The sequence below is a fragment of the Branchiostoma belcheri genome, unplaced genomic scaffold, assembly GCF_001625305.1.
Source record: "Branchiostoma belcheri isolate BF01 breed outbred unplaced genomic scaffold, Haploidv18h27 scaffold153, whole genome shotgun sequence".
NCBI lineage: Eukaryota > Metazoa > Chordata > Leptocardii > Amphioxiformes > Branchiostomatidae > Branchiostoma > Branchiostoma belcheri.
Window position 1 is genome coordinate 246731 of NW_017802969.1, and position 13600 is coordinate 260330.

General features: G+C 42.3%; 1 protein-coding gene and 1 pseudogene across 1 annotated transcript in view; one reads left to right on the forward strand and one right to left on the reverse strand.

Annotated features, from left to right (window-relative positions):
• The window catches only part of LOC109465585, a 213552-nt pseudogene that overhangs the window by 47899 nt on the left and 152053 nt on the right, over nucleotides 1–13600 (forward strand).
• The window catches only part of LOC109465598 (LARGE xylosyl- and glucuronyltransferase 1-like), a 91040-nt gene that overhangs the window by 2423 nt on the left and 75017 nt on the right, over nucleotides 1–13600 (reverse strand). Inside the window, 8 exon segments of the mRNA XM_019762950.1 lie at nucleotides 319–344; nucleotides 1292–1380; nucleotides 2053–2159; nucleotides 2646–2801; nucleotides 4438–4562; nucleotides 4780–4867; nucleotides 5418–5516; nucleotides 9541–9732. Of these exon segments, the coding sequence (XP_019618509.1) occupies nucleotides 319–344; nucleotides 1292–1380; nucleotides 2053–2159; nucleotides 2646–2801; nucleotides 4438–4562; nucleotides 4780–4867; nucleotides 5418–5516; nucleotides 9541–9732 (882 nt within the window).

The window sequence follows — 13600 nt, forward strand, 5'->3', positions numbered from 1 at the left end:
CAGTGGTTAGTCAAATCTGCTTATGGCGGCACAACACAGTATTAGCCCTATGGGGATTTCTATAGTTAAGGACCCCAAAGTGACTCACTTCGACTCACGGAAAATCATACTAGGGTGCACAAGCAAGGTTCAGAATTTTGATATGTTTAATTTCAGGGTTTAGTGTACAAAATATGTGAAAATGAGCTTAGATTTGCCGGCTAGTTCTCTTCTCATGCCATATTTTATTAGTGCCACTGCGGAGGTCATGGAACTGCAGCCGATGCACAGTACTATAGGCGGGACAGGTATCCAAGCGCAAATCTACGCCGACTGAACACGCACCATAATTCAACTTTTACAGTCTCAAAACTGACGTATTCCTCTAACATTTACCACAGGTTCCATCTCGATGCCATGCACAGAACAATCTCTGCATCTTTTTCTAGTATTGTGCAGCACTACTTTGTGCCCGGACTACTTTTGACTACGGGGTTCGCCCATAAATACTGTGTTGTGCGGCCTTATACAAGCATGCAATCAATAAACACAACGTCATGTTTTGTGATTCTCAGAAAGGTCCATCTGAACATTTTGACAGTTACTGTACCAAGCATAGAATACATCAGGGATTCAGGGTTGGACAAGTTTTAAAAAATCTGCTTGCCCCAAAAGATTAATGAAATATTTTGATGCATTTTTACTGGCAGCAAAGAAATCATTCTGTAACTTCAGTATGAAAGCAAATTGGTGGTTTGAGAGTGCTATGGATTTTCTGACAATCTTAATGAGAGAAACACTGGGGTATAATGCTACATACAAAAAAAATGTACTTGCCCAATCAAAATGCACTTGCCCAAACAGTACTTTTACTTGCCCTGGGCAAGTGGGCAATTGAATTTGTCCGACCCTGATGCATGTTCTATATGTAATTCGTAAACTACATTTAGTAACAAATTTCAATGATAAACTCACAAGAACTAGAAAGGTGACATTTGCAAAGCAAATAATATTTATGTAGATCTAAGTGTTTACTTTACCTTCACATGGTCTAGCCCAACAAACTACTGCTCTGTTTATTCTTTAACACTTTATATACATTCAATGTATATGGTGGCCCCTGCAACTCTGTCCTTGCTACATAATGTATTTCAACACCACAGGGGGTCTGCCACAGCAGTTACCATAGTGACAGATGCCTGGTTCTGGCCATTGACCTTATTTGTTTGGAATAGAAGAAATAAAGCAAGACAGCAAAAACAATATGTTTGCCTTCTTCAAAACGAAACATAAAAATGACCATGTTTTAGACTTAGTGTATACTTTACCCTGTATGGTGTAGTTGCTGTTCTCCACTTGGCATAGTTAGTGGGTGCATGGCCCTTCTGCCACACGTGATATCTACATGTACAAGAGAAGAGTTATTTGTAAAAGACACAAACTTGAATGAAGAGGGAAAAAAAGCAAAGTTCACTGAATTTGTAGTTTATTTGATGCATATTAGACTTTGTACATGGTACTTAACAAATGAAACACTTCTGATGAGTTTTGAAACCAGGAAAAGATTCTTGCAAGTACATATCTTGGTATAGGTTAAGCTGCGGTCACAACCCGCCGTACATGCTTCTGCTACGTTTTTTCTGAAAACGTGGGGAAGGAGTGGTGTTGACACACGTCACTCGCACGGTTGCGCAAGGTGTAAGCGTTGGGTCTGCACACCACGTCACGTGAGCGGTTGCGTGCATCGTACGTGCCATAAATGATTGCAACTTTACCGTAAGGAGGTCGTACTCACACATGCTTCTTCCGCATGGCACGTACGGGGCACGCACGTCGCACGTACTCGCACGCACGCGTGGTGAATCCGCAGACCGCACGTAGAAAAAGTTTTACAAGGACTTTACAAGGCATGTCTGCGTGCTCAAAAATCCGTAGGATTCCGTACGTAAGCGGTACTCACCACGCACGGATGCCCTGCGTTTGCCCACGTTTTTGCACGTAGACAGCACGCTGCAGCACGTACGGTGGGTTGTGACCGAAGCTTTAGAAATTTTTCTAGACGGACACTGTTACCTGAATGTGTACAGAGTTCCCATATCCAACATGGACAGCAGCTCAGCCTTGGACTTGGGGAAGGACAGTCGATACCGCAGGGTTTCAAACGCTGGTACCACTAAGGACTGGGGTTCAGCAGAAAATATGACATAATGTTGTACAGTTATATATGACTTTTGATTGTACATGTGCCTTATAGCAACTGCTCATTTGCTTATTTCTTTCAACATAAAAGTCAACAAAAATAAAAGGTACATTGATCACAACAAAGTTTACAAACTAGAAAATGTAAAATTTGCAAAGCAAATGCATATAATGTCTTCCTTCGGATATGGTCTGGTCTCAAACACATTCACATACATGTACATGGTGACAGGGGTCTAAATGTCTACTATGACATTGCAACATTATGTAACCCAACACCCTTTACTACGGTGACAGATGTCAACAAATGAGGCCATTGGCCAGGTCAGAGGTCACTGTTTGGAGAAGAAGAGGAGGAAACTGAGCAAAAACAATTATATGTTTTCCTTCGGTAAACATTATTAAAGAGTATCATATGAGCCTGTGATAATCAATGCAGCACAAAATAAAAGATAGATTCTCCTTACCTTCTTCTGTCTCCTCATGTCCATCATCCCCACTGTTTTCTTCAGGTAGGGATAGAGGTTGTACATTGGGAGAAAGTCTATGTCCATCAGGAAGACATACGGGGTGTTGACCTGCTGTAGGGCAATGTTCCTCAGGAGGTTCACAGGGTAGAATTGCTAAACATGAAAACATAAATCATTGTTAAAGTACATATAGAATACAACACGGGGTATTACGTATCATGTCATACCCACCCAAGAAAACACGCCTTTTAATGCAAGATGAGCCAAAAGTTGGTGCCCCTAAACCCTCAAATGCAACAACATCAGTTCCAACGTTCGGATTCTCTATTCAAATTTTCGAAAGCGGCGCACGCGGTTAGGACAAAACGCGTTCGAATTGTTCTATGGAAGCCATGGAGCCCGGGCCGTACCGTAAAGTACGGCCCGGTCCGGAACCCGTTATGGAACGTTATCGCGGCCCGGGTATGATATAAAAACATAATATTTTATAATACATACATGGGCATATACAGCGCTGGAAAAGTACTTCTTTCATCAAATTTCTTCTTGACAAGGCCCCAAAAATCAGTTCAGTAGGTTCTTTAATTTCTCCTACCTGCCAACACAGCAACTACCATGGTTATAACTATACTAGTACTGAATTTTAAGTCTTACTGAGTACAAACTAGAATATTAAGCTGTTAATGTGTAGTGACGTGTTACCCTTTGAATTGGAAAACCAGTCCTAACAATCTCAGTGTGCTGGTAGAATGTACTGTGCCTATAATATATGCAAGAAACAAAATTTCTCACAGTTTTCATTGGATAATTGGTCAGCATTTCCTCAATTTTGCCCGTGGCAGAAATTAACTTTGTGACGTCACTGACTAGTAGAATTAGGACTAACCCTTCTCGGAATCGACCACTGCGTGTTACTGACAAACGAGTACTGAATTTCCGTGATAAGGTTCGTATTGCCACCTGGACTGTACAGACTCTCCTCCGCACAGGCTATGCAACACTACTGTCTAATGAACTGTCTGATGGATGGATGCTGTATGACGTGACCTAAGCAACATCAACATCCTGCTCTCCCAGACACAGCAGCTGGCTGAAGACACAGGAAAGTAACGGGCCCTGACGAAGCTCGTCAGCTCTACACATCATGTGCAAAAGGATTAAGTGGGTGAGTGAGTGAGTGAGTGAGTGAGTGAGTGAGTGAGTGAGTGAGTGGGTGGGTGAGTGAGTGTGTGTGTGTGTGTGTGAGTGAGTGAGTGTGTGTGTGTGTGAGTGTGGGTGAGTGAGGGAGTGAGTGAGTGGGTGGGTGGGTGAGTGAGTGAGTGAGTGAGTGAGAGTGAGTGAGTGGGTGGGTGTGTGGGTGGGTGAGTGAGTGTGTGTGTGAGTAGTGGTTGTGTGGGTGAGTGAGTGAGTGAGTGAGTGAGTGAGTGAGTGAGTGAGTGAGTGAGTGAGTGAGTTAGTGAGTGGGTGAATGAGTGAGTGAGTGAGAGGATGAGTGAGTGAGTGAGTGAGTGAGTGAGTGAGTGAGTGAGTGAGTGAGAGGATGAGTGAGTGAGTGAGTGAGAGGATGAGTGAGTGGGTGAGTGAGTGAGTGAGTGAGTGAGTGAGTGAATGAGTGAGTGAGTGGGTGAGTGAGTGAGTGAGTGAGACAACATCTCTTCCAACACAACATTTCAAAACCATAGACAAGGTGTAATCCTTAAATAGAAGGTGAATACGACCCTAAATGAAACATTCTGCTATGCACAGTTACACATTACAGGTTTTGTGCAAAACTGGGATATTCCCTCACCCCTTCCTTGTAGACGATGTGATACCCCACGTTCTTCCTCTGCATGAGAGTCTCCGAGCCCAGAGCATAGCGGAGAAACTGCTGGGCCTCAGCATCAGACATGTACAGGGCCAGGCTGATGGGACCTGGACAGGTTTACAACATTTTTTTAAAGAAAGTTTATTGCAAATACATGCTTTCTATAGGTATTTGTTTATTTGAGTTTACCACGAGATATACAAGTGGAAGGGAGGACAAAACAGGTGCATTAACACCTTTACAAGTTGTCCTCCCAAACAAAAAAGAAATAGAAAGTGTATAGAAAGTGGAACATGACTGTTGTTAATAAAATCTCCTTCTGACCTTCCCAGTGTCTGCAGAGTGCCTCCAGCATCTGTAGTCTGTCCATGGACAGCTGGGCCACTAACGTCACGTCATTGTCATCCACCGACTGGGAACCACACAACAAACATCAAGCTCCAGCCAAGAAAATATACTCGTAAACAATTTCAAACTAAAACAATATCAGATTCTGTATCTGTATAGCCGGTATAACCGCCCTTTGGCGTAACACACCAGCTTCTGTATCTGTATAGCCAGTATAACCGCCCTTTGGCGTAACACACCAGCTTCGCAGGCACGTGGTGGCGCGGTGGAAGCTGGTTATATTACATCAATTGACTTGTTACACCTAATCCTTGAACTTCTGACTCTAGACATTGTTTAAAGCTATCTCATGACAATGCCCCTACTGTACTTGGTGACAGTAAGTTCTACTCTGTGATACTGCTAGGAAAGAATGAATTCTTGAACACCTCTGTCAATCATTGGTGGATAACTACTCTGGTACTTGAAGGCATGGCTATTTCTTGTTCTCTTCTGGTAGTCATATTATAATTTTCAGATTGTAAAATGTGTTTGGAAAAAGGTGTCATAGTGAGAAGGTTAAGAGAAGGCTTGGATAGATTTCAGTGACAAAGTTAGAAGAATGTTGTCCCCACCTGGTACTGATAGTCCAGGAAGTAGAGGTGAGTCCTGTGCATCAGAACCCGCTCACGCCTGAAGTCATAGCACTGGTCATCCTCATCAAGAGCATTCAACTGGAGAAGTCACAAGTACACATGTACATGAACAAAGTCATAACGGAACATAACAGAATACCACATGCATGTGCAAAACTTTCAGTCCAGCTCTTCCACCTTGTAGCCACCTGGTTCATACATGTACAATCCCAGACAGAAGTCCATCAAAATAGCAGTTCAACAATTAAGACAATGGGTGATCAATTTTAATGTTTCGCAAATCTATATTTTCATTTTGTGTTCTTTTCTTTGTATGTTTTTGTTTGCATCTCATTTTGACCGAGGTGGGATCAGTCTAAGCAATTTTGGACGGTGTAAAGTTGGCCACAAAGCTTAAAGCAGCTGGATTAAATACAATATAATTAAAGACCTTATGCCCTGTCAACCCTGTCTTTATTCATTTATCCTAACAGACAAATCAGTTAGCAAAGAAATTTGAAGATTTCTGCACAAGCTGTGAGTTTGTTTCAACATGTGTGAAAACAACCAAATCACCACATTGTTACAACTTGGCTACAATAACAGACTGTGGCTATAATGTAATTTTGTAGACAGTGGTGCTGATTTTAGCTTCTTTCAGTCTGCTTTGGCTCAGATTCCGAAATGTGTCAACAGACAGTGACTAAGTCTGTTTGAACAAGTTTAACTTCACAGCTGCACACTACATGCTGACATATCCCTTTAAATAATCTTGACCTTCAAGCCCTTCACATTTAGAGCCAACACTTTTATATTTGTTTAAGTAGTTCCTTAACCCACACCAGATTTTATGTTTGAATATGACGCAGAGGAAAGTACTAGTGCCCATCACAGGTAAAACTCATGTCAGCAGCAGGTCTATATTAGACACTGTCAGCTTCCTTAGTTCCTCTGGTGTGAGTGGATGGGAGTGTCTAGGGTTCACAACTGTTGTTCTTACACTTGGGGACAGAAATTTCATTGTCACTTTTTTATGAGAACAAGACACTGACTGTAGAATGTACTTGACAAGAAGTACTTTTATCTTAGGCCAAACTGATTTAATTTAATGGATGACATTGATTTTGGCCTGTGCTCAAAAAAACAAGAACACTCCAACACACCCCTCCCCCAAAATTTTCAATGTGAAAAATGCTCTTAACTGCTGCCCCCTTACTTTGCAACACTGTGTATTACTAAAAGGTCGGTCAAGACTGACAGAAGGTCTACATGTATGTTGTCACAGTTGTGAACTCTAGTAACCTCTTCTAGATGAATGTAAGCATGACTGTGATTTGTCAGGGTGATCACTGTCAGTCGGATGAGATGATTGGCTGTGGACTAGAATCTTAGGTCATGTGACCAGTCATGTGATTAGAAAGATAAAGTTCCACCACCAACACCACAGCTATGGAGCACACCAGCTTCTGGGGATCATAATTATTATTACATACCTGTATTGTATTCTATGCACAGGTAATATTAACATAAGTTTGGGGAAGATTGTAGCATAGCTTTTTGTTATTTGACACGAAAATGTCAATACTTGTCAGAAATGTTAGTAAGAAAGACGAGGACCAGAAACATGTATAGTTAGAGGAGAATAGTGCTGTGTGATGGACACAGGACAGAACAACATATGGGCTATTCTACTGAAATTTGAGGAGCATCAGATAGAAAAGTTTAGTTTGTTTCAGGGGTGTAGAATGATGATAGATATGAGATAGATGTCCAAACTGACACACATTAGAAAACAACCCTCAGACCACACCAATTTGATTTTTCATTTTGCCCTGTCACTTGTCACGATCAGAAAACCATCAAATTAAATTGGTGTGGCCTTTTGATGACATGGGTACATGTGTACAGTGTACATATTTTTTGCTCCACAGATTTTGTTTCCAAATGAAGATTTTGCAGCATTTTTCAATTGTCTTTTTATAGACTCTAGTCTAACAAACGCAGTGTGAAATTTTTAACTTGCAACTACACGTCATGTATCAGTGTACTATCATTACCTTTAATGTACACATAATAAAACACTATAATTGGCTGGCCATTGTTGTTTTGCCTTTAGGATGACAAAGTGCCCTATCTACATAACAACATCAATGTCAATAGGAGCAGACGTCAATGGTTAAGAGGGCAGTTGAATGAGGTACTAGTAATGGCCAAAGAGAATTATTTCTGATATCAACAGAAGTGTGTAACTATAATCAACAATTTTACCAAATATAGTACACCCCTGAACGAGAGGGTGGGGGAAAATTCTACCCTGCCCCTCCCTACAGTTTCAATGGAACAGCCCACAACATTGATCACATGACCAGAGCACTGTCAGGTAAGAGAAGAAGAAGGAAAGACGGTTTACCACATCGATGGTTTCGGTAGCCTTGAGAGAGCATGGAAAAGAACAAACAAACAAGTGGACTTCAGTCACAGCTTCGTCAGAACAACAACAACAACAACATCAACATGGTACATTTCCAAGAATACAGGGTACCAGAACAGCCAGACCAGGGAGGATGACTGCAGTATGAAAAAATTGCAAAGTGAAATTATTTTTGGTCAATTTTCTTCTTAGCTTGTTCAGTGTGCCATTTTGTTTTCAAAGAGTTGTACTTACATGTATCCCTTAATTTTACAACTGAAGTCATCCTTGACCTGGCCCACATGTGAAATCTATTATGTCTTTTATCATTTTGACTATAGCTTCTGATGATTCAAATATTAATTTTTTCATATTAATAAAAAATATCGAACTAAAAGGATGTGCGGTATGCCTCTTTTGACAGCAATTATAATTTTTCCTTGCACTTTTTGCTATAATAAAAAAACTGTATCTACATGATTTGTACACAATTCCCACACTATACATTGTATACAAACATCATAAACAAACAAGAGTAAGTGGGGTGTGGTGGTGGGGGGGGGAGGGTGACAACATTTCACAAGGGAGCGGGAACATGTACATGTACACAGTGAGTGACATGATACAGTTCTATGTAACCTTCTCCCTGCTGCCTAACACCGTAAATATAAGAGAACTGGTAGCCAAATGGCTCTTCAGTGTGCTAAAAGTTTAAAGTGATGTTGCACAGTGGATTGTTGAGAACATCAGTGGAACAAACAACATTGTTACTGTAATAATCAATATTGTAAATTCTTGCCTGAAGGTTAAGATATATTATATATATACATACAACAAGATACATTATGCATATAATAATGTACTTAATTAAGGACAATGGCTACTTTTAAATTGAAGTGCTTACATTCTAAATAAAAAAAAACGTAATTACAATGTATATATTATGGGTATCTTGGTTATGACTTCTTTTTAGGAAGCATTGGTGGAATTTTGCATGTATTGAAAATTAATGGACGAAAATTTGGCCCAATCTCTCATCTTTGTCAGACAAAAATTGGTGTGTAAAAATGTAGAAAGAGATGTTACATGAAACAAAATTGGGATGACAGAGAAAATTTTTAGGGTGGCTAGAACACTGGAGAGGACCCCACTTTTTCACTAATAAAAGAAAGTTATGAAAGGGGAGGAAGAAACTAGAAAGGCCGACATTTGCTCAAGAGCAAATACAGCACATTTCACCCATTCTTCCTCCCATTCCAAATTTCCCCTAGAAAGGCCAACATTTGCTCAGGAGTAATGCAGCATGGCTTCACCACATCCCCCGTACCAAAAATGGAGCTATCCCCCTCCCACACAAATGGATTGTTCCTAAATCACCCCTGCTTAAAGCTTAAGGTATTCCAATACCAAATTTCAGGTCATTTAGTTTTAGTACCAGGGCTCCAGATCCCAAAAGTTATTATTTTTTGCCTAAAATGACCAAAAAAAAAACAACAAATAAAACAATTTCAGGCCTGTTTCAAAAAAAATGAAAAAAAAAAAATACGTCTGGGGGTATTTGCCCACTCTACCTCCATGCCAAATTTCAGGTCATTCGGCTGAAAAACGGCTGAGTTGAATCCCTTCAAAGAAATGGCAGTGGGAGGAGAAACATACATTTCTCCCATACTATAGTATGAGTGCATGAAATGTAACAAGGATTGCTCCTCCCACCTTCTGGTCCACCTCGTCCAGGTGCTGGACCTTCTCACAGCCGAACAGCTCGCGCCGCAGGAGGTTCCCATCGTACTCCAGGAACGTCAGGTACATGTTCTTAAAGAACTCAACGTGCTTGTTCTTCACACGCAGCTTCTTGGGAGAGTTCCAGTGGATGACCTTCAGGTCAGTCACCTCTGTGTAGCATTGCTGGATAGATGAGCAGAATAATAGTTGTGGATCACATCACGATCACATCACGTGTGGATCACATCACAATCTGAATCTCCTTTAAGTCTCATTTAGGCCACACCAAGTTAATTTGTTACTCCGTGAAGGAGGTCAGGACCTCCGGACGGAGTGTTGTGATCGGCTGATTTTTCATGTTCGCAGTCAAAACACTGGGTTCTCTTTGTGTAATCGGCACGCAATTTTATACGCCGTCTGCGGGCATGCCCGTGTTGATGCACGAATGTGTATTTTTGCCGTTGCTGCTTTCGCGGTCAATGTAATATTGCAGACGCACCCCTACAATTACGAGGCGAATTGGAATGGTCCAGAAAAACGCGTTGTTTGGAATAGCAGTGGGGGGGGTGGAACTTCATGCAGATACGGGGTGGTTTTGATAAGTGGTTCCAGATGTTTTTGCCCATGCTTAAGAGATGCCAAGTTTTTTGGAAGATGTTCGCAGCCAAAACGCATTCCTCCGTACGTCGCATTTCTGTGAAATTTCGCATGTGGTGTGGCATTATGTCCGGGATGATGCACGTCTTTTTATTTTTACCGTAGCTGTTTTGATATTGAAGTAAATGCATATTTTAGAAACATCCCTACTTTTACAATCCTGTGGAATAGGCCGTATGTTTAGGCAGTTGTCTGGTAGCAGAGGTACTGTAAGCAGATATCCTGGTTATCTGGCCGGCGGTAGTAACACTCGCGGTGCTTACCGCAACTTCCAGGCGCGCTTAATTAGGTACAGGCACGTTAAGACGGTGGGGCTGTCTTTGTTACTAGACACGACCATGTCCGATCCGATCTTTATGTGAATGCAATGATTGTGTGTGTGTAATTAGAATGATCTTCGAACTTGAAGCACTGTATCTTTACACGCCCTGGGAGCAGTAATGGATTTAGCTCTTTGTATGTTTTATGCTTGTGACGCGCCCTCATTGTATTAACCGTTGCCTAATTATAATGTCTGCACAGTAGGTCTAGCCTGGTATCCAGTCTGATCGTGATTGGGGGTATTGGGGTGTTCAGGCAGGTTGTGTCGTCGGGGGCTCTAAGAGCTTCCCCCGCCCAGTGCAACAGACCGTCCCGGTAGGAGTGTTACGCTAATCAGAGACAGTATGCTTGGGGATTTGGTTTCCCCCAACACGATAGGAGGGCTAATTAATCTCTCGTGAAATACACACCGGGAAACCTATGTGAGGCGGGCGGGCCAGAGCTCTTACGGCCCCGAGCTCTTATGGCCCCGACCACGATCAGACTGGATACCAGGTTACAGTAGGTCTGGCGTTGACGCTTGTTTTTGTTGAAATGTATAAAACTTCACGGAGGATTGTCACCTATGGCTTCTTGTTGGTTTTCAGATTATTTCAGAAAAAATAGGAAGCAACAGGGCAAAAAAAAGGTTCTAAATGTGGATGTCTTTCATCAGTGACTCAGCATGTCCTCATTCTGAGATCATACCTTACAGTACAGATCTCGGGATAAGCATCAAGTCCCGCGGGAGATCCCGCGGGAGTTTGCGGGATATCACGCGGGAGTTTGCGGGATCTCCCGCGGGAGTTTGCGGGATCTCCTGCGGGAGTTTGCGGGATCTCCTGCGGGATTTATCGGGATATCCCGCGGTACGAAATCCTCTCCCGCAACCCCGATCTTCGGTGTGAGACTTTTAAGGTTTCCGAAGGGCCGTCGCCGCTGTTACTTCAAGTTGAACCGCGTTGACTACAGATTTTTACGCAGACAGACGATGCGTGCATGTTTTAGTATGTTTCATGCAAATAACAGTAGAGCAAATAGTATTTTTAACCAAACATTTCTTTTTTTTTAATATCGAAAATCTGGTGGCTTAATAAGATATAGAACGATAACAAAGTAATACAACCTTCTTGTACAAGTTTTGTGTCCGGCCTTGCGACGTGGACGGCTTTATTTTGATGTCACCCGACCCGCGCTATTTCAGATATAATTTTTAAAAAATCTAACGCATCGACGTGCCAAATCGCCACTCGAGTTCTTTATTTTTCTCCTAGATAGGGGAGGTTGACGTATGGAGTTACGGAAGAGAGATTAAACATTGTGTAAAACAAGGGGGCGAAGCATAATTCAAGGGTTCTTTACGCCTCAAACTTTGATACATTTCGTGCGCCACGCAGTGTTCAGGGCCTGCATGGGGGTTAGTGATTACGAATTACGCAAAATTTTCGCTATAAAGTTAAAGTTTCAGAGCTGATTACGACTTTACGCTTTGCGGCTAATGTACTGATTACGAATTACGTTGATTTTAGGGAAGGTTGCCTACGGTTTACGAAGACAATGAATTAAAAAACGCCTGATTACGCCTTACGAAAAAGGGCATGCAGACCCCCAGTGTTGGGCCGGGAGTTCCCACGCCGCGTCGCCATAGAAACCGCACGTCGCCAGCAGCGGCGCTGGCAGACTCCCCGGCGCCGCCTGACCACGTGGCGTTCTGGCGCGCCAATCACAGCGCGCAAACGGAGACCCGCCCACCAGCCGGGCCGCGAATTCAAAGAGTTGAGTCAGATGCGCCGCCCCAAAGAAACACCGCCTGACGATTGTTATACGTACGTCGGATTGTAGCTTCTTTTCCGCCCTGCACGGCCGGCATGCGGCATTGTAATTTTCTTATATCCCAATTTCATCCCAAAACAACGTTTTTCACATGTGAGGAGGCTAGTTCCACGGAGTGTACCGAGTGAATTTCAAGTTTTATGGTCTGAGAACGAATTAATTTGCTTCAAATTTTGCATAAACACGTTTAGTTCGGGTTCTCCCGTGTTTATTTATTTTTCGGGTTCTCCCGTGTCTTGGACGTGCGCTAAGTTTATAGCGTTGTTCTGTTAAAAATCGACTCCGTTTTCATCTAGTTGGCTGACCCCGTAGCTGACAGAAGTAGAATGTTTTCCTACCGAAAGAAACTTTGCCAGCCGCGTGGAAGTACTTGCTTTCAGGGTGATAGCAATCTATCGAAATTAATTATGGACATGGTCGTTGTTGATGCATGAGTTTTTGGGGAGGGGGGAGACGCACGCCCCGGGATTTTGATGGGCAAACTTTTGATTGTGGCAATTCTTAATACTAATACGGAGACCTCTTGACGCAAGCTACCCATGAGAAGACAACAGCTACAAGATTATGAAACACAACAACAAACTACTGCCGGTACGCCTCATAATTTTTATTTCTTGGTAACAATCTTGCCGAATTTACCGGAGACGGAGGGATTACTACACGTTACATTGTATTCATTCACGGTAGTAAAGTTAAAGTTTGCGCTGAACAATAGCTTTGAAAAAAAAGTAGCAGTTTTATAATAACTATGACCGCGTGAGAAACACCTTATACACATTATTTTCGTACATTCCTATGCTTCAACACCATCAAAATTGTAGCAAAATTGTAGCAAAGTTGACTGGCGTCAGACTCCATCGGCCCGGCACAGGTTCATACCCTATGTTACGACAGCCCTATGTTACGACAGCCCTATGTTACGACAGCCCTATGTTACGACAGCCCTATGTTACGACAGCCCTATGTTACGACAGCCCTATGTTACGACAGCCCTATTGTTATTGTTATATGCTGACGAACAATTGATGTCGGCGCCTTTCGCATACGTTAATCTCATTAATAAAACCCGTTTTTCAAGTTTCCATCCAGTAAAATGTATCCACAAATATTTTTTCCTCGAACAAAATCATTTCGGATTTAAACATTCTCTTCTGGGAGTTATATGTTTTTGATGGTCTTGTAGCGGGCGGGTTGAAAATCCACGCCACGCCATAGTTCGCTATCCACGCCGCGGTTCGCTGACACTTCCGGGTTGCTTGAA